The following is a 24,064-nucleotide window of genomic DNA, read 5'->3' on the forward strand; positions in this document are numbered from 1 at the left end:
AGGCCTGCAGGAACCTGAAGGCTACCGTCCCAAGCTGCTCCATGCGGCTCTGCTCCAGGCAGGGTGAATGAGTGGGAGAGGGAGGGAGGAGGCTTCATTAGCTGCCCCTGTAATCAGCAAAATATCTCAGCTTCTATTGGTGGGAAACTGGCCAATGGGAGCTGAGAGATTTTGCTGAGGGGCAGAGCAGAGCACAAAGCCTCCCTCCTTGCTTCCAGAATAGAACAGCCACATTTAAAGTGGCCGCCGCTGTGCTTAAGGGTCCCAGCAAGGCAGCCATGGACCAGATCTGGCGGCTTGGTGGGCCGTAACCAGCCAACTGGCAGCCTCTTGCCCACCCCCTGCTCAAGACTGTCTTCACACAAGTTGGGCTGTCCCAGGACACGGCTGGGAGGGAGGATCAGAGAATGAGTCATGATGGGACTCAGGATTCAAGCCCTATTGCTTTGCGATGCAGATGAAGTGCACAAAACTCATGCTCGGACCGGAAATCTGAGCCAATCCTATGGGACAACTTTCTCTGTCCTCTAGACCGTCCAGTTTGATTGACAGTCAATTTTTCCCACACTGCGCCAAGCACAAAGGGCTGAAGAAGGCAGACTTTAGCAACCTCAGGAAGTCAGTAGGTAAGATCCCTTGGGAAGTAAGTCTAAGAGGAAAAACAATTAAAGACGTTTGGCAGTTTTTCAAAGAGATATTAAGGTCAGAAGAGCAAGCTATTCCACTCTATAGGAAAGATAGGAAATACGGCAAGAGACCATGCTGGCTTAACTAAGAGACCTGGGATGACCTAAAACCAAAGGAGTGTCCTACAGAAAGTGGAAACTAGGTCAAATTACAAAGGATGAACATAAACAAAGAACACAAGTTTGTAGGGGCAGAATTAGAAAGGCCAAGGCACAGAAGGAGATCAAACTAGCTAGAGATGTAAAGGGTAACAAGGTAACATTCTACAAATACATTAGAAACAAGAGGAAGACCAAGGACAATGTAGGCCCGTTACTCAATGAAAAGGGGAAAAAACAATAACAGAAAATGTGGCAATGGTGGAGGTGCTTAATGACTTCTTTGGTTCGGTTATCACCAAGAAGATTGGTGGTGACTGGACGCTGAACATAGTGAACACCAATGAAAATGGAGTGAGTTCAGAAGCGAAAATAGGGAAAAGACCAAGCTGAAGATTAGCAAGTTAGATATCTTCAACTTCTACCACATCCCCCCCACTCATCAGGCTTCTTACCCTATCAAAGAAACCTATCAGGTTGGTTTGACATGATTTGTTAGACAAATCTGTTCTGATTATTACGTGGCATTATCTAGACGTTTGCAATTGGATTCCTTAATTATTTGCTCCGTTATCTTTCCTGGTATAGAAGTTAAGCTGACTGGTCTGTAATTCCCTGGGTCGTCCTTATTTCCCTTTTGACAGATGGGCACCATATTTGCCTTTTCCCAGCCTTCTGGAGTCTCTCCCACCTTTCATGACTTTTCAAAGATATCTACCCTCTACCAGCTCCTTGACTGTTGAGGATGCATTTCATCAGCTCCAGAAAGTACTATTTTTTTATTACACTTGTGTGTTGCAGTGCCTGGCACAATGACGAGAAACAGCTATAATTGTGGGAAGCTGCTAGAGTGGGGAAGTGAGAGAAACTTCAGAATGGGATAAAAGATATTATGTGGTTTCCTTTTGGGTGCAAACCTACTAATCTGCTACCATTTCCACGACAGTCCTTCCTGGTAGGCTGTTCACAATGGCTCTTCACTCCCAGTTGAGCAGTGCTTCTCAAAAACTTGTTTGTCAGCCATTTTGGTCCCGTTTTGCAGCACAATAATCGGTTTGTGAATGATGAACTGCATTTGTGAAGCCATGTGGGAGCTGAAACTCATTTGCCTAGATTAGGGCTGCCAGGTTTTGAGGAAATTAAGTTTTTCCTCTACTCCCCTCCCCCGCACCCCCCAACTCTTCAGAGTCCATGGTCAGTCAAGCTTCCCATATAAATTAAGTTGATATATGGTTCTAAAAAACTTTGGCTGTATTTCTATAGAATCTCAACTGGATCATCAAAAATTTAACATTTAAAGTAGTTTAAGGTTCACCTGCCTTTTGTAAAGGAGATGGATGAAATAGCTTCTGATTAATTTTCCCATTAGTTGCCTGTTAATTTGAATCATGAAGACAGCCAAGAAGGAAACATACTTAAAATACCCATCCCGAGAAGATGAAGACTGGCTCCCTTGCTAATCCCCTCCCTTCCTCCAGCAAGTCTATTTTCTGTTATCAGAATGTGGGCCAACAATATAAGTACTTGCCTCCTACTGCAGCTTATGGACACGCACGTAGTGCAACTGGGCATAACCATCTACAGCCTTCTTCTAGAAACCTGCCTTACAGGGAGAGACTAGAGCTGCAAAATCTGCTTAATTTAGCTAAGAAAAGGTTAAGAGGTGGCTCAAGTAGACACAAGAGGAGATTTCTATTAGTAAAGGGATCTTTTAAAAAAAATGAGCAGGAAAAAAACCCCACATAAAAACAACCCAGTGACTGAAAAGTGAAGCTAAACTAACTCGGGCTAGAGATAAGGTGGGATTTAAAATAAACCAACCACTGGACAATTAACCACTGAAACAAAGTTCCTTAGGAAAGGAGTTTTTCCAAATCCCTTGAAGTCTTTAAATCATGAGACAATCAAGTGGAGCCAGAAGTCACGAATTTGATTCAAGTTTGGTTGAAATTCTATGGCCTATGTAATGTAGTTGGTCAGATTATACTCAAACAGTCCCGTCCGGTTTTTGAATTGCTGAATGGAGCAATCTCCCTAAGCGTATCCGAATGACAATATGAACAGTCAATACTCCAAGCACTCTGGTTCTCATGCCTGCTCATCCGGAGAGGACATTTAAAGTTGGCGATGGACAAGTGGCATCAGAAATTCAGGAAGCCTATCAATTCCTTGCTGTTAGGTTCAGAGACAACATATTTCTGGGTCCATTTGGTCCAGTTTCAAATGACATGCTTCTGGTAAGGGTGAACTGGGAGGCACATTGTTGTTCTACTTCAACGTATTTGCATAGAAAGTGTCACATAGGGCAAGGAGTAGCTGGAAGTCTTTATTTTTAAGTAATCATAAAAGTAGCGATTACTAATTACAAGGCCAAGCTAGTTTTTTTTTTAAACCCTGTTAAAGTCTTGGTCCTGGTCCATTGATGGACTTAACCTCCATGAATTTATCTAGCTCTTCTTTGAACCCTGTTAAAGTCCTGGCCTTCACAGCATCCTCTGGCAAGGAGTTCCACAGGTTGACTGTGCACTGCATAAAGAAATACTCCTTTTGTTTGTTTTACACCTGCTACATATTAATTTCATTTGGTGACCCTTGGTTCTTATGTTATGGAAACAAGTAAAAAATGTTTCCTTATTCACTTTCTCCATACCTGTCATGATTTTATAGACGTCTAGCATATCCCCTGCTTAGTCTCCTCTTTTCTGAGCTGAAAAGTCCCAATCTTGTTAACTTCTCTTCATATGGCACCCATTCCAAACCCATCATTTTTTTGCCCTTTTCTGAACCTTTTCCAGTATATCGGACTGAAAATAGTGTTTCCGACAATTTGGAGATCCAATATTTCAAGTAGTATGGTTTTTATACCTTATCTGGAAATGAGATTTAAAATTTGCTATGGACAACTCTCATTGGAGACTCAGGAAGCCTGTGAATTCTTTGTGTTTAGGTTCAGTATTTCTGGATCTAGCATATAGGGTTTAAGGAGAGACAGACAAGATGTATAGCTACGGTGGCCCAGTGAATCCAGCCCAGGAAGTTTTCGGTTTAATGGGTGTGCTTGGTAGCTAGCTGCCCAAAAGTAGAAAGAGAAATGCCAGTGCAGGACCCTAGTTCTGCAGTGTCCTGACGTGTCTAGCCCAGGAAGATGAAATCGGAGAAAGGCATCCCAAAGGGAGCTGGAGGTAGGCTGGCAAAATGGGTCCCCATGCTACTTGGACTTCAAAAAAGCCCATCCCGTTTGTCTGAGGGGGAACAATGAGGAAATAATGCCCATGCTACCGTAACACCATTTACATAGACTTGGAGTGTGTGTCACAATCAGCTATGAAGGGTGTTGCCGTGTTGAGCATTTTAACACACTGGGGCTCCTTGTCAGCTGGGGAGAGGAAGTGGCCGCTATAACCCCAGGAAATGACAAGGGTGTTGATCCCTCATCTGAATGAGCAGGTCTATTGAGAAAGACGAAGGCCCTGGAAGAGGCAGCCTGTGGAAGACCAAGGAATCTCTGATTGCCTCATTTGTCTGAGGGCTCTCAAGTCTCGTCTGTACCAGGAATACCAGTCATCATCCAGTGTTGTCCTGATCTGACCCGCCAGGAACCAGGCCCTGACTTAAAACCAAACTTCTAGCTAGGATGGCATCTGCGAGCTGTAAAGGGAGGCCTTTCCTTTCTGTGCCGGGGGTAGAGACCCTGGAGTATTGCGTTTCCAGTTACCCAAGGTTCAGATCTCTGGGCCTGGACTTCATCCCCCTTATGATACGGAGTCACGTGTGGGTTCAGCAATTGCACTGTGTCTTGGTTTCCATACCAGCACAGGCCACACTCCTGTAAGGATCTGTCCATTACGCCACTGGGCCCCTCGCTTAGCATCCTCTGAAGGGTCCTGGTGGCCTAGCGGCTAAGGCATCAGCCTCCAGAGCCTGGGATTGCAGGCTCAACTCCCATTTTCAATAGGAAATCAGCCTCGACTAAGGCTAGAAAAAGAGGACTCATAAAATAGGAGAACTAGAAGGGACCTCAAGAGGTCATCAAGTCCAGTCCCCTGCCTCATGGCAGGACCAAGCACTGTCTCGATCATCCCTGAGAGATGTCTGTCTGACCTGTTCTTAAATATCTCCAGCAATGGAGATTCCACAACCTCCCCAGGCAATTTATTCCAGTGTTTAACCAACCTGACAGGTAGGAAGTATTTCCTAATGTCCAACCTCAACTTCCCTTGCTGCAGTTTAAGCCCATTGCTTCTTGTCCTGTCCTCAGAGGACAAGGAGAATATTTTCCCTTTCCTCCTTGGAACACCCTAACCTACTATTGTGTCCCCTCTCCGTCTTCTCTTTTCCAAACTAAACAAGCCCAATTCCTTCAGTCTTCCCTCATAGCTCATGTTCTCTAGACCTTTCATCATGTGTTGCTTTTCTCTGGACCTTCTCCAATTTCTCCACATCTTTCCTGAAATGTGGTGCCCCAAACTGGACACAATGCTCCACAGAGTAGAGTGGAAAAATGATTTCCCCCATGTCTTGCTCACCAGACTGCTGCTAATGCCTCCCAGAATCAGGTTTGCTTTTTTCGCAACAGTGTCACAATGAATGCACTATTATTCATTGGCATTCAGATAATGGCTAGACCCCATTGTGCAAAGCCCTCTACCGCCACAGGGTAAGGGGTAATTTCTTCCCTGAAGAGCTTACAGTCTGAAGGACACATGTCCATGCTGAAACAGAGAGCAGTTCGGAGTATCGGCCAAGTGGAGGCGACTCCCTGTGGTCCCCCTTCCCGGCAATTCCTTCCATGTCACTGACGTTTGGCTGAAAAGTTTGTCTGTGGGTCAGGAAAGGTACCACAATAGAAGAGCAAAGAGCATTGGTCCCCAACTTCCCCAGACTTGGCTGCATGGGATGGCTCTTTTCACCCCATAACCGTGCTCCGCGTGAACGGGAATCCAGGAGACAATGGCAGTGGCTGATGACAAGCCAGAGGGAATGCACAGCAAAGCCTATTTCAGATTCAGGCAGAATGTGATCGATTAACGGATGTGTGGGATGCAAGTGGCATTAAAGGGAAAAATTGATCTATCATCACTAAGGCAGCAGGCAGAGGGCAGTTGACTGTGCTAGCAGACACCGCGGAATCCCAAAAGGTGGTACGAGACCAGTGAGTAATGCATTGTGTTATCAGAAACGCAGTGACCCAACACTGCGGGATACAATGGAAAATTTGCACTGGGGGAGGACCAAGGCAGGTTTCATTCACAGGAATCGTCTCTTCCCTTCAACCCACCCACCCCAAAACAGCTACTGTCCTCCATAAGTATAAAGCTTTCCTCAGCTCCTCAGAGCTGGCCCTGTCGTTCCTGGTATGGATTCAGTAGGCTCACCTCTGGGGTTATGGATTTTCAGGCTCTTCCCTTCATGAAGAGATCCTAATTTCCAGTGTACAGATGTATTGAAGGAGTAGACTGTCTCAGAGCAGTACAATATTTCAACTCCAGTTCCTCGCAGATATGCCCCAAAGGGAAGCAGAAGAACCCCAGTTGCAAATATTTAAAATCAGTCTCTGAAAATTTAATACCCACTCACAACGTGATCCGAACTTTCCTCAGGGTAAGCTGCTCGTACCCTAATAACAACCGCCTTCTTATGCACAACGCGGGTGAAGAATGGGTCGATTTGAATTAGACCGTACCATCACAGAAGCTATGATTCATGAGAATTAGCAGCTCATTATACAAGAGTTGGATGTTACTGTTTGCAAGAGAAATTAACAGCCCTGCCGAGTAAGTGTCATAAATATTTGTCCAATCTGAGAACTGTTGCTACTTACTGAATATACTACGTACAATTGTATACGTATTTTATCTGTCTATCAAGGGATTTGAAAGCACCCTGTAAACCTAAATAGATACGAGCTGTACCGCGAGAGCACTAAATCCATCACCCAAATGCAGACACCTTCAAGGACAAAGGCAGCCGCTGTTTACCAGACAGCATTGTACAACAGTCATTCTGCTGTAACCCCATAGAGCAGCGGTTCTCAAAACTTTCTGGCCCACGGCCCACTCCACTCAACGTAAATCTTTCCGCTGACCACCCGCCAACCACCCATCACAACAAGATGGGCGTAGGAGGGGGTGCGGGCTCTGAACAAGAAGTAGGAAAAGGAGGAAACCGAACACACGGGGCAAACTGCTGCGCATCTATTACGTCCTGCCCTGCTTTACTGGGATCTCATGCCTCTGCTTGGCTTTCACAGAGGGGGTGTTGTCCTTAAAAAACAAAACAGCGCCTCCCCTTCAAACAGTCATGAGAATCTTTCATTCCTGACTGCATCTGACTTAACTGGACAACATATCCTTTGACTGTTCACTGTCTAACTCGTTAACAAGCCTTGTCAGCAAATAAAAGCCTCTGGTGGCAGGTGAGCAAAGTGCTGGAGGAAGCCATAAAGAAAAACTGAAAAGGTGGAAGACACCAGCAAGTTTCAAACAAATCTCAGCCCATTTCCCAAACAAACCGCCTTATGAAACATGGAGAGTTAGAGATGTATCCCCCACCCTTTGGCTGGCTGTCGTTATCATGGCATTGTCTTCGCTCACACCTGCAATATACCATGCTGTGGTGGGGGAGGGGGTCCTTTTGAAGGGCACTGAATACAGCTGTCCTGAGTCTAGATGTGGCTGAATGTTGCTCCGTCAATTCCAAGCACATGGCCAAGCAATCGGTCTACAATAGCAGGACGGCACTTCCCTGGCCTAAGAACCAAGGAGAGGCTGTACGTGGCCGCACTTCCCATGGGGAAGGGCCGATGTCGAACAAGGCAACTGCCGCGAGCTACCGAAATATTAAGTGTGGAACTGTCGCGGGAAGAGCTGCCGCTTTCAAAATCCAGGTGTTGAGGTTTGGTGATGGACTCCTTGTTAATGACTGAAGTGGCCCTACCCCCAAAGGCCATGGAGCTGTCCTCTCTCTGGGCATGAAGCGGCATTCCACCACTGACCACAAGGGAGCGATGCTATTCATGGCAGCTGGGCAGGTGCTCCTCGGTGTAGGGACATCCGTTTCATTAAAACACCCGCCCCCTCCCGCTAGCCCTGTTAATGAGGTAAAAAGGGGGGTTTAACGTGGGTGGAAATGTCTGTATGTCCCAGTGGAAAGGGCCTCCTCCGCAGCCAGTGTAGAGTTGGCTCAGTGGGTCTCTACTGTCCATGCTCCCAGTCCCAAGCATATGGGCAAACTGTGCCCAGATTATACATTATGGCTCTGCTCTACGCCTCAGGGTCCATGGAAGCAGAGAGTAAGGTAGAATAGGGGAGAGCAAAATACGGCCCACAGGCTAGATTCCCCCTCCCCTCCCCCCAAGCCACCATAGTTAGTCTGCAGCCCAGCAGGAGCCTCAGATGTTCAGAGCCTCTATGTGTAGAGGCCATGTGATTCCGGGAGCCCAGGAGCATGGGGGTGGGGGGAAAGGCTTCACACACTGCCTCCATCCCCAGCACAATCTCACAGCTCCCATTGGCCAGAAACTGGCCAATGGGAGCTGCCTGTTTGTAGAACAAGCAATGAATGAGTTATCCCCCTCCTGGGACTCACAAGTTCAGAGCAGCACACGGCCCCTGTAGTCTGGGCAAAAGGCAGAGAACCTGGCTGAGGGACCGGCTGGACTGCTGGCTGGGAGCTACTCAGTTAAGCACCTCCCAGCTACAGCCTGCCTCTGGCACCCTGGCCTCTCTCCCCCCCACAACCATCTGCTCCCCTACACCACATAACCCAAACCCTCTGCACCCCTGCTCCTGCGCCCACACAGCCCAAGCTCTCTTCAGCACTCAGTCTCCCTCCCAGACCCCGCATCTCCGCCATTAATATCATGGAAGAGTGTGGCCCTGGACCACTTACCAAATTCTTGCCATGACCCTCTCCCCCCGCATCAAAAATTATTGCCGAGCCCTGACTTAGAACAGCGCTGAGGCTGCCCTACACACAGACCCATAATACAGAGAGCTCAAAAGTGGCTTTGCCCTGTCGAGGCCCCATGCACAAAGACCGCAGGAGAACCAGGCCCACCGACTGTCCCCAAGAAAACCACCCCAGGCATCCTCTTACGAGCATTCCCTTTCTCGCCCGCGTGTCTGTTGGCTGCCACAAATGGAGCGGCCAGGAATTCTTGCCAGCACCATTTTGGGGAGGTTTACCCCAGCATGCATTTCACCGGTTCCCATGGAGACTACCAGGCTGAGAAGGAAGAACCAACCGCATGGGGTGAGCAGAGCTTCCCCAACCTGGAGCACTCTTCCTGTTCACTATAGCCATCACGTCTGCATTTAGTATTCATCGCAGTCCTCGTGAGCACCGGCAGTGTTCCCGTGGTCCTAACAGCCTTTTCCATCAGTACCCTATTGCTGCAATTTATTGTGAGTTAAGAATTAATAGACACTTGGAAGTATAATGTTACATTTCCCCCTCTTATCTTCTGGTGCTCAAAGGCATTTCATGCAACAGACCAGGCATTAAATCTGTCATGTAAACACATTATTTTGTCATGTAATGCATTATGATTGTAGGCTAGCAGGAAAATGAACCGCTTTTAACGGCTTGTGTTTGATGTGTACTGTCAACACCATGCAGGAAGAATGTATAAGGGGTTGTAGTTTAATGAGTACCTGTTTAGTAGAGTTCCGTGTATAATTCAGAGTGTGGTTCTTACAAGAGGCATAAGGTGCAATGAATTTCAGTGTGAATTATAAAGCTTCATCTAAATCGCCATGCTTTCTCACGCTGCCGATAATAAGATCTGGGGCGTTGTTTATACGCACTAAATCACGACTTTCATTTTGCCTTGGAACGTTCCTCTCTTCATCAAGATCTGTGAAACTACAGACATCACGCTGGAAAGTGCCAGACAGTATCATTACGGCATGAAAATTCAGCTCTACTGTGGAAAGAGATGAAAAACCGGCGTGGGGAAGTTAATTGGTAAATGCCGGCCCCATGAAACAATATCCAGCCAGTCATGCTTGGCAAAGTGCACAGGGAAGGAGTTAATTAAGGGCTTGGAGAAGCTGTGGAGAGCAGGGTTTTGTGGGGGGAGAATCTCACTGAAATGTATTTATTTCCATTTGATTCCTACAGGAGTTATGCTACAGGAAGCAATGAGATTTTTTTCCAGCAAGGGGATGCCTTGGCTGAATTCCAGAACCTCAAAAGATATTTGGGCATCCAATGCCCACGATAATGGGAAACAGGAGCCTAAATACCTTTGGTATTCCATATTGGTTCTCAGGCCAAGACTTTCAATGTCATGATCATTAGCACTGGAGACACACAGAGAAGTACTATTTTCTTCCTTAATAGCATATAGGTATCCACAGGAGACATCCAAAATATCTAATGGGAGTCTACAAGGAGGAGGGAGAAAAATTGTTCTCCTTGGCCTCTGAGGATAGAACAAGAAGCAATGGGCTTACACTGCAGCAAGGGAGGTTTAGGTTGGACATTAGGAAAAACTTCCTAACTGTCAGGATGGTTAAACACTGGAATAAATTGCCTAAGGAGGTTGTGCAATCTCCAACTGGAGATATTTAAGAGCAGGTCAGATAGACATCTCTCAGGGATGATCTAGGCAGTGCTTGGTCCTGGCGTAAGGGCAGGAGACTGACTTGACGGCCTCTCAAGGTCCCTTCCAGTTCTAGTGTTCTATGATTCTATGAAAGATAAGGCTAGGTTTTTGGCCTGCAAGTGTCTGGAGTCACTGTCACAACCACCACCTACTCACGGTCTTACATGCTAATCTGGATCCACTTGCAACTTTCATTTGGTAGAAGGTAGAGCAAGATCTGATTTTCTGTTCGCCTTCTCCAGCTAATGGGCCACATGGTCTTAGATTCACAGATTTGACCTCACTCTGATGTATGAACGTTGTTTACCCCTCCTTTGGGTCTACAATCATCACGGCATCCCAGAGACTTTTACCGTCAGATGCTAACTGGTTGAGAAGTCAGAATCAAGGCTTAGGCCATTCACAAATGCTCCTTTCGTACTCAAGAGCTAAACAAACATCTCAAGCACATGGGGTTTGTTTCACTGAAAGAAAACTTGCCTTGCTGCAAGGCTAGGTCAGCCGGAACACCATGAATAATTCAATGGCCCACTATACAAAGAAAGATGATTTCGTGTACACACAAAACCCTTTTTCTGTATTTAGGAACGACTAGGAAGAGCTTTAAAATTAAACAGCTTAATTCACTGCCAGGCAAGCGATCCGGGAGTCCAATAAATAATTCATCCTGGCTACAGATGGTGTTCTTCAGCCAGGCCTGTGATGCAGAGCGTGTCAATGGGGGCTTGTTTTGTCTCCGAAAGACAACTTAATTCCGTGCAAAGTGAATAATCCAAAATCCCATAAATGATTCATCCCTGGATTAAGAGCTACAGATTTCTCCATAGAAATTCTCTGCCTAGCATTAAATATGCATATGAATATATGATGCGTATTATCTTCTGTAGAGCTTGGCTAAGATTGATACCAGCTCCAGAGTTCTCGGGAGTAACTTTGAAGCCATTAATCCTGATTTGATGTGTATCGAGGTATGAAAAGGGGTTACCTTCAGGGAGCTTTGCTCAGTATTAGCAGCCAACGGGAAGGCAAAACAATAGGAACATTTAAAAGCATACCAAGACAACGAAGGAGATATTAAGCTTGATTCTCCTTGCCTTCCAGTTCTACAGTGATGCAATTCCTTTGACATCAATGGATTTACATCTGATTTGCACCAGCGTGGACAAGAGGAAAACTGGCCCCTTGAGTGATTTCATAGAATGGACTATGCATAATTTTAAACTTGTGAGTGGCCATTCTCAGACAGAAAAATGGCAAAACCTGACTGCAGAGGGAAAGTGCTGCGCTGGAATTCGTGTGCAAATTTGACACCCTGAACAGAGGGCGAAATAGACACCTGGAGTGGATCTTGCATTACGATAGGTCATTTCCCATTCCGGTATTCTGCCCACGGTTGGAGAGTGTTAAACCATTCTGATTTAAGTAGCACTTGTCACACTCCCCTCTCCATATCCATTTCTTTTCTGTTGTCTTTTCTCTTCAGCATCTGAGGAAGTGAGGGGTAGCTCATGAAAGCTGATGCTCTAATCCATTAAAATGTGTTAGTCTTTAAAGTATCACTGGACTCCAACTGTTAGGGTGGTGAAACACTGGAGTAAATTGCCGGGGGGGAGGGGTGGTTGTGGAATCTCCATCTCTGGAGATATTTAAGAGCAGGTTAGACAGACATCTGTCAGGGATGAACTAGTTGGTGCTTGGTCCTGCCATGAGGGCAGGAGATTGGACTCGATGACCTCTCGAGGTTCCTTCCAGCTGTAGAATTTGGCGCCCCACGGCTGCTTCTTACTTTCTGGTTGACCTTTAAGGTGTTATGGGAGGGCTGGTGGGGGGGGGGGGTTAAAGGGAGGAGGGGCAAAGAGAAGGGTTTGTTACTGCTCATGACCTAACTGATCCTACTTGGCCTGACAGTGGGAATATTCCTTTTAAGTATAACAGTTGGTATATTGTTGGTTTTCTTGGGTCACCACAAAATTGTATCCAGTTTGTGGGGGACGTGGGGCAGAAAGAGAGACCCCGGGACAAGACAGACTCTTCTGCTGGATTGAGTTTGTAGCTGGAGAGGTTAACAATATTATCCGGTGGGTTGAGGCAGTTGCTGTTGTAAACAGTGGTATGGAGCAGGTTAGAAAATTTATTGTCTTTTCTTTGTTGTAGGGAATAGAAGCGTGTATAGGTGATTTCTTGTCTGGTGGAACAAAAGTCTTGCAAGCTGTCAGTCGGTGTGGATGTTTGTCTTGAGAGGAGACGATCTAAGTTAGAAATGTCATTCTTGATGGTTTTCTGTTTCTTGTATAAAATACTTATCAGGTGATTTCTTAATTTCTTGGATAGTGTGAGGCAGAGTCTTTCACTGTAGTCAGTGCAGTATGTTGATCTTAATGGATAGTTCACTTTCAGTCCTTTGGGTACGATGTCCATCTTCTTGCACTTGGCTTTTGTTCCACCAGACAAGAAATCTACTATACACACTTATAAACCTCAACTACCCACCTGGAGAAATAAAAAAGCAAACTGAAAGAGCCAGACGAATACCTAGAAACCATCTACTTCAAGACAGACCCAAGAAAACCAACAATAGAACACCACTAGTCATCACCTACAACCCCCAACTTAAACCTGTCCAACACATTATCAATAAACTACAGCCTATACTGGAACAGGATACCATACTCCAAGAGGCTCTGGGAGACAGACCCATAGTCTCCTATAGACAACCACCTAACCTCAAGATGATTCTTACCAACAACCACAGGACATACCACACTAATACCAACCCTGGTACCTTCCCTTGCAACAAACCCCGTTGCCAGCTTTGTCCACATATTCATTCTGCTGATACCATTATTGGACCTAACCAAGTGAGTTATAAGATCAAGAACACATATTCCTGCGCACCCAGAAATATAATTTATGCTATCATGTGCCGAAAGTGTCCGTCTGCTATGTACATTGGACAAACATCTCAGACACTTCGCCAAAGGATTAATGCCCACAAAACAGATATCAGACAAGATCACAAAGAGAAAACAGTTTCTTGCCATTTTAACCAGAAAGGACACTCTCTCAATGACTTAACCACCTGCATTCTGCTACAAAGACCTTTTACATCTGCACTTGAAAGGGAATCCTCTGAACTGTCATTCATGTTAAAATTCGACACTCTCCAAGAAGGAATGAACAAACACTCAAACTATCTTACCCATTACCAAGATAGCTTCCCCAATTATCACCTCTAATACCATTAGCTCACAGACATCCCACTCTCCCCACCTCTAATATCAATTCACAGACACTTACCTTCCTTCCTTTCCCCCCGCCCCTGCATCCCCCTCCTGTTCTGAAATGTGATTTGTCCTTTTCATATGTGTTCATTTTTTTTAATTGTATCCTTTGGTATATATGGTTGACTATTTTCCTCAGATCAAATAGTGGAAGAAGTGGGTCTGGCCCACGAAAGCTCATCATCTAATAAACCATCTTGTTAGTCTTTAAAGTGCTACATTGTCCTGCATTTTGCTTCAGCTACCCCAGACTAACACGGCTACATTTCTATCACTTTGCTCCTGTTGACCTTCTGCTGCGCGGAGGGTGACTTAAGATATACTGACTCCACCAACGCAATTAACATAGCTGAAATTGTATATCTTAAGCCAACCTTGCACTCTAGAGTAGATCAAGCTTTAGATGAAGATTTGTGGGAGAAAGAAGAGCTCATAATTAAGGCTATGTCTACACAGCAGAGCTGTGGTATCCCAAAATAGCTATTCCAATGTCTCTATAAACCTCATTGCATAAGGGACATTTTGGAATAGTGCCTTATTTCAAAATGTGGCGCTGTGTAGACTGCGCCAAATTTCAAAATGAGCTATACTGAAATAACATCGAAATAAGCTACGCAATTTGCATAGTGCAAATTGAATAGCTTATTTCAAGGTAAGGGTGCTGTGTAGATGCATTTCCATATTGATGTATTTTAATGTATTTTTATGTTGTTCAAAATTATCCGTGAATTTGGGTCAAATGAGATAAATAGTTTTGACCTACACAAAAGGGAAACATCAAAGAGTCTCTTTAATGGGACCCACCTATTCGATTAGAAATACCAGAAATTACCTCCCCCAACTTGTCTCTCTAATAACCTGAGACCAGCACAGCTACACTGCCGCATTAAAAAGTCAAAATGTCTTGCTTACGTGTTTTCTGAACATCCTGATTTTATTTTTGTTTAAAAAAAAGTTTCCTCCCTCCTCCCCCCCCCCTCCACACACACAGAAAGTGATTCCTGAAACTAGACTAAATGAAAAATTTTGGGTGGGCCACCAAATGGAACACAAATATTTCTTCTGTCTGCTTCAAAAGCTCTTTGTCTTCGTGACTCACTCCTTCCCCCGCTCTGAAATGGCCCACGTATTAAGGCCATGCTGGGAAGGCCACTCCTTCCCCTGGCTTTTACAGAACGGGGAGATCTGGAGACTGCTAATTGCATGTGTAGCTATTGGATGGTTAAAGGTTCATTTTTCCCACCTGTTACTGGAGGACGCTTAGCTGAGGAATGATTGCGTGAGTGTAAAAGAATGGACTCTCGCTGGTGTTCCCCCAGTGGTTACGCATGGCATAGCAGCCTTTCCTTATTGCCCTTTGCGGAGAGCAGCGTGGACCTCTGCCCCCTCTGGCCAGGTCATTTTAGTCTCTCTCCCTTCTGGGGCATCAATGCCCCACACAACAGTAATCATTGGGGGACGCCTTCCACCCCAGCGGGGTTCTCTTCCATCTCAATCTGTCCGAGCAGTGACTTTCCCTACACCCCTTCAACCAAACTCAAAAGCCAAACCCCCCACCACTGCAATTTCTGCCCCTTCCTCGGGCGGAAGAGTTTAATCCCTCCTGGGTCCGCCCCAGCCCTGCTTTTCCTGCTGGTTCTCAGGAGTTACCTCCCAGCAGCCTTGCCTCGACTGGATCCTCCATTGCTGTGAGCCATCAAGGCCACCTCTGTGGATTCTGCTTCACCCCTCCTCTATCCCATGAACGCCTGCCTCAGAGGGGAGAAAACGCCTCTTCAGTAGAGCCCCCTCCTGGGTTTCTTGTTCGAAGGGCCCCAGTGGTTAGGTGGAACCAGAGTATGTTCCACTAGCGAGTTTCTCTGAATCTTTCTGAGCTCTGTGGTACCCAGAGAGACTGCAGCCGTCTTCCCCTTCCTCCTCTCCCGGGCTTCCTCCCTTTCTAGGAGCCACCCAGCTCCTCCCCAGCCGGGGCTTCTCTTGACTTGGGCAGGACTTACCCTCAGCTGGGTTAACTGGCTTCTCAGGCCCCCACATTTTCACTTCCTTTGTGGGGAGCAGGCACCCCGTCCCAGCCAGCGGCCACTCTCCCGTTAACGGGTCAAGGCAGCCGGGGCCCGGGACAGTGCTGCTCCGACGGGAGGCGAGAAATCAAATGACGCGATACCTCGCTGACACTCAGGGCGCTGTCAGATGCTCCAGGAAGTAGCTGCGGAACAGAGACTAGCAGGGTGAGGAACACACGTCCCGTTACAGTATTCGCGGAACTACGACCGTCAGAGAAGCCTGGAACAAAGCCCATGGACAGATCCCCTGAATTTCTTTGCTCAGCTGCGGCAAAACCCTAATGCACAGTCGCTACCTCAGCCATCCCCAGGCCTCCTCGCTTCTCCTCAACGGTTTGCACAGCTCTGGGGTGCCACCTGCTGTCGCTGTTGTGACACTATCTGCCAGCTACGCCTTGCATCCAAGGCTGAAATTTCCCACTCTCTTGCCTTCCCCAGACTCTAGGAGGAGGCCGATTTTCCTCTCTCATTCCCTGGACGCTCGCCCTCAACAAAAGAAAACCAGGTTGCTATTTTTTTACCCCTACACGGATCGGCCGCCTTTTGAAAACCACAAATTGATTTAAGCGTTTAGGAGATAAAAGTAAGGTTGGAAACCAAGGCTGAACCTCTCTAGCCCAGCACAGTGTGGCCCAGCTACCTCCGTGGTCCAGCATGAAGTTAGTGAGCCGGGTGTCCACTCAGCGTGGATGTGGCCACGTTTCATAGAATCATAGAATAATAGGACTGGAAGGGACCTCGAGAGGTCATCGAGTCCAGCCCCCCGCCCTCAAGGCAGGACCAAGCTCCGTCTACACCATCCCTGACAGATGTCTATCTAACCTGTTCTTAAATATCTCCAGAGAGGGAGATTCCACCACCTCCCTTGGCAATTTATTCCAATATTTGACCACCCTGACAGTTAGGATAAAGTTTGCAGTCCCATAAAGTTTGTTTATAGCCACCAATCCTGGCTCTCAGGGTTCTGTTCTTTAGCTCTAATTGACCCTTCAGCATCTTCTCAGAGCCCTGTAAGCAGCAGAAGCGCTGGTAACGCTGCTGGACCGTGTTGACCTCCCGGGGTTCAGCACTAGTCAGGTCCCAAAGGTGCTGGACTAAAGAGGTTCAAGCTCTATTCGTTTTTAATATGAAGTCGTTCACACGGACCATCACCAGGTAGGCGGTGTGTTCCAGGCTGGAACCAGGCATTGTATGGGCCTCAGTTTCCCCTGGAGCAGAAAATCCAGTGTTGGCTGCCCCTCCTCACCGTCTAGTCCCGGGGAGGCGTTTGGGAGCAGCACAGTTTGCCCCCGGACCAGCGGGGGAAGGGAGAAGGCTGCCAAGTCTCCTTCAGTACTGTCAAAGGGGGGAAAACAATCCACCTGGCTGCTCCTTTGAACCTGACGGCTCACCTGGATGCGTTTGGCCCCCAGTTCCGGCAGTTCTGGAGGAGGTTTGGCTTGGCTGGCACATGCACGCCCCTGGGAGAAGCAGGGAGCCCCATTTTTCCAGCTGCCATCAGAATGGCAAGCGGGCAGAGACTAGAGTGAGTGTGGAATCACCGGGGGACACCCAAGAAGAAGCAGGGAGCGACACCCTGAATCGGTGGCATTGCTCCAGCAGAATCCCCCGGGAAAACCCTTATTCAATGACCAGGCATTGTGTTAGATTAACCCTCTCCCCTCCCAGATTACCCCTCCCAAATGCACCCAACTCCTCTGAAGTCTGCCTCTTCCAGTTAACCCCTTCATGGCAATCCAATATTGCCCAGCATAAAGAGCTCCTTCCTACAGCCACATATGATTGTAAAGCACCACCGTAAGTTAGCTCTGCCGGAATTAATGCCTAACCCTCCTTCCTGGGATCTTTCTTCTTCTCCTCCACTTTCTAAATTAAAAAAAAAAATCCAGGTGCTTAAGGCTCAGTTTCTGACAATCTTTCCTTTCCGGAAGTTTGTTTTAATCTGATCTCTCTCCCCTCATTCTGCTCTGGGATTGAATTCCCCGGGTTTCTGTTTGCGGTAGAGAACGGTACTTCTTTTTCCCTTGCGATTTCTCAAAAGACTCCCATTAACCTGTCATTAAAGGCATGGACAGCCGGCCTCATGAATTAGTGCTACACATTCCCACTTAAAAATGCCCCACCTGGCTTCGTTAGCGTTCCAGCCAGGTTCCTTTTCTGCCTTGTGAGTCCCTTTCTCATAATCGGAGTAGAGAATTGGGGTTTGGGAGGAAGAATGGATAGAAATCGGTTATTGATAGTTTCCCGAGTTACAATTCTGGGATTCACAGCCACATGGGCAGATGAGATCAAACAGACTCTGCTGCAATTCCCCAAACTTATCACCAGACCCGTCATCTCGTCCCAGAGAACGGGCCAGGTCCTAGGCTGGCCCATGTCTGTCTGACTGCACAGAAATCAGAGCGATCCCGGTTCAGACTTGGTGGGCACCTGACCACACCCTCGACCGGGGGCCCTGGTTGGTGTTTTGTGGTCTAAGGAATTGCTTCAAAACCAGGCTCCCCTCCCGATTCCTTAAACATATGAGAGAGTTTCATATTCAGCTGCACTTTCTGGGGCCAGCGATCTCACGACGGGCGCCGGGCAAGCTCCCCATGAACAACTGAGCCTCAAGATCACGACAAACTTTGCTAGGCCCTGGCCAATGTGGGGGAGGCGGAGCCTCAGGCAGAAGGGGCGGGGTTAGGGGCTAGCCTCCCCTAGCCAGCCGGGACCATGCTGCGTGGGACTCCAGCGATGATTTAAAGGGCCCAGGGCTCCAGCTGTAGCTCCTGTTGCCCTTTTAAAATCATCTTGCTCCAGAGCAACTGCCCCCTTTATCCCGCCCCTCCCACCCGTCAGTGGCCCTGTTCTGCCTCAGTACTACCATTCTAGTCCAGGGCACAAAAACGGTTTACATAAGGGCGGGCGCGGAATGGCTTCTGGCCCAGGAATTCGACTCCTAAATACCTTTGAGTCCCGCTCCTCTGTCGGTTACTCCGGTTCTACCTCGCCTGAAGGCAGAAGAGCAAAGAAATGAAAACTGGCAGAAATCGCGGGGGAGGGGACAAAACCCAGGCCCCGCCCCTTCGAGGGAGCCCTTTCTGTCCCTGAAAAGCCACTTTCCCCTCAAAGAGCTGCCCCCGAAGTGAACACACCCCCTTAGCGTTTGACACGAGCAAGGAGGCTTCTCCCTGCCTCCGTTCATGCGCCTCTAGTTTGAGGCCCAAAGGTTTCATTCGCAACTGTATGGCCCGGCCCCCGGATCTCCTCAGAGCCAGGCTGTTCCACGGCAGACCTGCTTCCGCTTCCACCTTCGAGTGCAAAATGGATCCCAATGCATCTGCCCCCCCCAGCCAGCGGGTTAGGAGTGAATCTAGCTGCCGACGTATTCCAGCTGAAAGACAGAGCGGCGAAAGCACCCGGCGAAAGCACAGAGGGTCTCTCCCTTCTGATTGTTGTAGACGGACCACGCACCCCATTGTACAGCCCACTGCCCCTGGAGATAGACGGGGGCTACAATGCGAAGAGGGGTTTAATAAGGCGTCACTTCCACCCGAGTCGGGAGAGAGTCGGTGTTGCCAGGGGCTGCACAGAGAAGGATTTAACCACATCCCTGTACGGACCATGTTGTGGTAAATCGCAATGTGGTGTTATTCCTAGAACAGGACGAGCTGCTAAGTGTTTCTTTCACTCGGTTTTCCGTGCGATGACCAGCACAAGTGGTACAATCCCCCACTGGCTTTTCATAGCCAGAAGACCAAGTCCAAATATTAACCCCCCCACACACACACGCCATCCTTTATTACAGGGGTGGGAGCCTTTTTTGGGGTCGGGGGCTGCTGACCCACAGGAAAAACAAAATCAGAAGTGAGAAGCAGAAGAAAGAAAACCAAACCCTGGACTGAGAAGGAGAAAGACACTCCACAGTTCCTGTCACGTAGCAGGTCCTTTTGACCACGGCCTCACGCGTATTGCCCATACTGCCACACCAACGCCCCTCACAAGAAAAACACAGGCCGCTGAGGCGGATCCAGAGATACAGCTTGAATTCCCTCGGGTGCTCAGCACAGTTCTCAGTAAACGGAACTTGAACTTCCAAGCACCTAGGCCAGGAAGCTAAGAGGAGGGAAAAAAGTTAGGTTAACGAGCACTAAAAACAGGACAAGATAGGAATAAGGGAAATGAGCTGTCATACATAATACACCAGTTAAGCACCTGGAACAGGGAAAGAAAAAACATAGCTAGCTTTCACGTGTGCCAGTCATGTCTGCATCAGGCACTGACCACAATGCCTTGAGGCAGACGTCATATCAAACAGGAAGGAACCCTAATATGGTACCGGATGTCAAAATTATAGCATAAAGCACCCTGAGCCCTAAGCTCGGGGAGGTTCCATATCGAGAAATAGAAGGCACGTATCATCCAGCCGGGCTGGGGGTTGATCACCCAAGGCCGCCTCCCACCCACCGAATCACGAAAGGGTGTATGAATCCGGAGCGTGCTACGCGTCGTTTTGTGCCTGTGCATCGTAATCGTTTCTGGGCTTGTGAGTATTGCTTACTATATCGTATTAAGCATTTCATAGTTAAAGGTTGTTAAGTATATGTAGATTAATGACGAACTCCACCAGCTGTTCAAAGATAACCATGGAAGGACTGGCTACGGGAGGAGTTTTTATTATTGCTGTATTGGTTATATTTTTTTTTTGCATGCTGCGCTAAGACAAATCAGAGACAGCGATTTAATATAATCAAACTGTAGTTAATAAAGTTTGTAATTGGTTAAGAGCACACCAGAGCCTGGGAGGGGCTCAGGCTAGTAGATTTGGTGTGCTCCAGCCCCACAGGGGGACAGTGAGGGGAGAAGGGCTGGAGCACCAGCAAGGGCTCCCCAATTCTATGGGTTGGATCCAGGCAAGCCAGGGGCTGCATCCAGCCCCCGGGCCTTAAGTTCCCCACCCCTGCTTTAGGAGGGAAGATCTTCCAAGAGCAGATCTGAGTTGGGGTGGGGGGCGTTGAAAGAGCCCGATCTGCGCCTGTCTCCCAGGAAGCCTGACAGAAGGCAGTGGGGTGACACGCTCGGGGTACTTGCCATCAAAGTCTCGCTGTTTCACCGTGCGGAAGGGGAGACTCGCCGTAGAGGTGCCCCTCACGGCTGGGCACGGTGCCGCAGCCCCATCTGCTCTCATCCCCGCTGCCAACAGTCGCTCCTGCCGGGGGGCCTGAGCTGCAAGAAGAGAGGCCGGTGGTCAGGTTTGAACCCCACCCCTTTGGGGGTAACAGGGCACTCAACACAGACTCTCGTGCCATGCCTGTGACCCCGATTTGGGGGCCAGGGGCCTTCCCTGTGTCTCTCCTGGCTCAGCACGGTCCTCAGTCCCAGACATTAGGGGCTTTACCGTTGCCTTCCCCACGGCTTGGGGGGGGGGGGGGGGAGAACAACCCAGGGCCAGCCTCTGCACTGGGATCTAGCCCAGGGATTGTAGGGTAAGCAGCTCTGTCCGACACCTTGTCTCTGCTTCCCTAGGCGCCTTCCTGGCAGTTTTAGGAGGCGTCCTTCCCCCAGTCCCTTCCTCGGCTCTGGGTAACAAGTAGCATCTCCTAGGATGCCCTGCCAGAGGGCCCCTTCCTACCCCTTATATCCGGGTCCATGTGAGCTGCTGCAGTCCTGCGTCCTCTGGCTCTCTGCTGACATAGGGCCCAGAGCGGCCCTGCAGATCTCTCCCCCCCCGAACTCCAGTCCAAATACCCCGGAGGCCTCCACTGGCTTCTCCAGCTGTAGCTCCTGGCTTCTCACCCAGCCTTAGGCCCTGCACCCTGCCTGCTGCCTGCCGGCTTTCACTGGCCTGGGGTGAGCCAGCTGGGTTTAATCCCCAATCAAACATGGCCCAGCCTCCAGCTGCAGCCTGGTTGTATTCCTGGCCTCGCAGGCCCAGTCTCACCCTCCCATTGCCGGGGGGGCTCCGCACGAGCCCGTAGCCAGACTTTTCCTGGGCACTATTTGCAGCCCAGCCTGCCCAGGACGGGGGCAGGGGCGCGTCGTCTGGGAAGGGCCGAGGGACTCTCCTCACACGTGGCAGGAAAGGCTTTGCTCTGCAGCCTTTGCACCACTGGGGCTGTGCCAGGGGGAATGGAAAACATCCGCCTGCCCCTGCTTGGGTGCCCCAAGGGGCGTGGGGGGGGGGAGGGAACGTGGAGCCCCTGTGGGGGTATCTCAGTGGCTCCCAAATGTGTCAGGGTCACACGCCACACCCCCACCCCCTGATGCCAGAGCCAGGAGTGGGGCTGAGGCTTGGGGGAGGAAGCTGGATGGGGTCAAGGGGCTAAGGCTGGGGCCAGGGGCCAAAGCTGGGGGCAGGGCCGGGGACGGGGTAGGTGTGTCGCTGTGGCCAGCCTGCACTCAGGGGTTGAGGATGGGGGCAGGGGCAGCAGCTGAGGGAGTGTCTGGAGCAGAGCTGGGGAGGCCCGGCCGCCGGCAAGGGGAGCAAAGCAGTTGCCTTGGGCCCCGCGCCTTCAGGACCCCGCACTGCCCGGTGCCCACCCGCTCTGCCCTGGCTGGGAGCCACCTACCTCACCACATGGTGCAGCTGCTGTCAGCATTGCCCCCTTGCACCCCACAAACTCTTTGTCCGGGCCTGGGAGCAGATCAGGGCTGGGTGGCATTCCTCACAACTCCCTGTGGGGCCTGGTCAAGGCCGTCGGGGCCCCCCCCGACCTTCTTCCGTGTCCCCCTCAGGGAGTGCGCCCCGCAGTTTGGGGACGGCTAGCGTAGTGGATTCCCACACTTCGGTTTTCAAGTCTCAGGGGGCGGCACATAAAACAGTTTCCATTTGTTACCCAAGCCCCATTTTTATTAACCCCGGCACATGTAGGGCCTGGCTTTCCAACCCAACACACACAAGCAGCCCTGGAGCCACATCCGGCCTTGGGTCCTCAGCCCCTCATCTCTTCGTTTTCCTTTGATCATGTGGAAGGAATAAGAGCTAAAGCGTTGAGCTTCTGCCATTGCAAACCAATTAAGTTAGTTTTCTTTATTATTGCTCACTCCACCACCTGTCATCAGGCAGCCAGGAGAGGGGGACCTAAGGAAAAGCAAAACCAATTGCAAGCAGTAATACAACACCCGATGCAAAGGCTGTTATTCGGAGGTGCTAGAAGTCGAGGTGATGCCACAGGCCCTAGCTTCCAGTGGTTTCCACCCAATGCAGGTTTACTGTGCACCCCCACTATTGTTAGTATGTAAAGCACAGATCCTCAGCATTGCGTAGTCCAATTGGCTTCAGCAAGATGTGCTTTGATGTTACTCAGACGGAAGCAATTCCAGGGTTGGGGCTTAAGAGCCTTAGGTCGTGTCTCCACTTGCCATGCTGGAGATCGATCTTCTGGCGTTCGATTTTCCAGGTCTAGTAAGGACCCACTAACTCGCACCCTGAGGACACCTCCAGTTGCCTGTGGTACTTCTCAATTTGTGAGGAGTAAGGGAAACCAATTGCTTCCGTCAATCTACCCTTGTGGACACAGTGCCAAGCTTGGCTTAAGGTAAGTAGACTCCAGCTACGTTATTTACATAGCTGGAGTTGTGTACCTTAAACCGACCTTGCGGCTCTAGAAATTTGGCCTAAGAAATTTGAGATGCAAGAGCCAGGTAAGATATCTTCCAATAGCCATTGTATTCAGGAACTTGAAAGATGGCTCACGAGGAAAAAGCCTAAATTCCCAGAGGAGCCCCTAGAAGTTAAGTGCCTAAATATCTTTGAGTAAAATCTGACTCTAGGTTTTAAACTCCCCATAGGTCAGGTGTTTGGATTTGGCATTTGATTTGTACCCATCCTTTCTGCCAGGGTTAGCAAAGAATTAATTTTTATTTCCCAGCGTAGACTCTTTTAGATGCCGGATTCCTCAGGATTGTGAGACGTTTCCTGTGATCCTGGACTGTCATCAGGTATCGGCTGCAGAATCAAAAGGCTAGTCTCTTTTTCTACTTCGTTGAGGATTTTTTCAGGCTCTCTGGGTGAATCTGAACTGTAACAAGAAGCACGGGTTATTAACGAGGTAGCAAAGAAAGACATGTGCACCGCATGGTGGGCCAAACCTTGAAATCCTAAATTAATTGTGGCCAGGGAAGTTTGGGGAGGAGAACGCCAATGAGCCCCGTCTTTGGCGTCTCTGCATTGTCATTAACGGAGTCGTGCCAATTTGATGGACCATTTTACATTCACCTGTAGGTTACGAGAGAACAGACTTTTCCCTTCTCCCACGTGAAGCACAGCACAACCGGTTACATGCAGGATAAGGCGGAAAGTCGGGGGCTGCCTTTCCTTGAAAATTCAGCTACTGATCACTG

The 24,064-nt window shown here is 48.9% G+C and overlaps 1 protein-coding gene and 1 long non-coding RNA gene across 2 annotated transcripts in view; both read right to left on the bottom strand.

The window, feature by feature from the left end:
* LOC142818752 (uncharacterized) overlaps positions 1 to 21,614 on the bottom strand; it is a 75,417-nt gene extending 53,803 nt beyond the window's left edge. The window contains exons 1-2 of the long non-coding RNA XR_012896406.1: positions 21,354 to 21,614; positions 20,813 to 20,947 (exon numbers count right to left, since the gene is read on the bottom strand). This is a non-coding gene — a long non-coding RNA (uncharacterized LOC142818752). The remainder of the gene's footprint in view (positions 1 to 20,812; positions 20,948 to 21,353) is intronic.
* A 924-nt stretch (positions 21,615 to 22,538) lies between these two features.
* LOC102459053 (uncharacterized) overlaps positions 22,539 to 24,064 on the bottom strand; it is a 53,461-nt gene continuing 51,935 nt past the window's right edge. Inside the window, exon 19 of the mRNA XM_075900733.1 lies at positions 22,539 to 23,742. Within this exon, the coding sequence (XP_075756848.1) occupies positions 23,604 to 23,742 (139 nt within the window). The 3' untranslated portion in view covers positions 22,539 to 23,603. The remainder of the gene's footprint in view (positions 23,743 to 24,064) is intronic.

This window comes from Pelodiscus sinensis, chromosome 17 (assembly GCF_049634645.1).
Source record: "Pelodiscus sinensis isolate JC-2024 chromosome 17, ASM4963464v1, whole genome shotgun sequence".
NCBI lineage: Eukaryota > Metazoa > Chordata > Testudines > Trionychidae > Pelodiscus > Pelodiscus sinensis.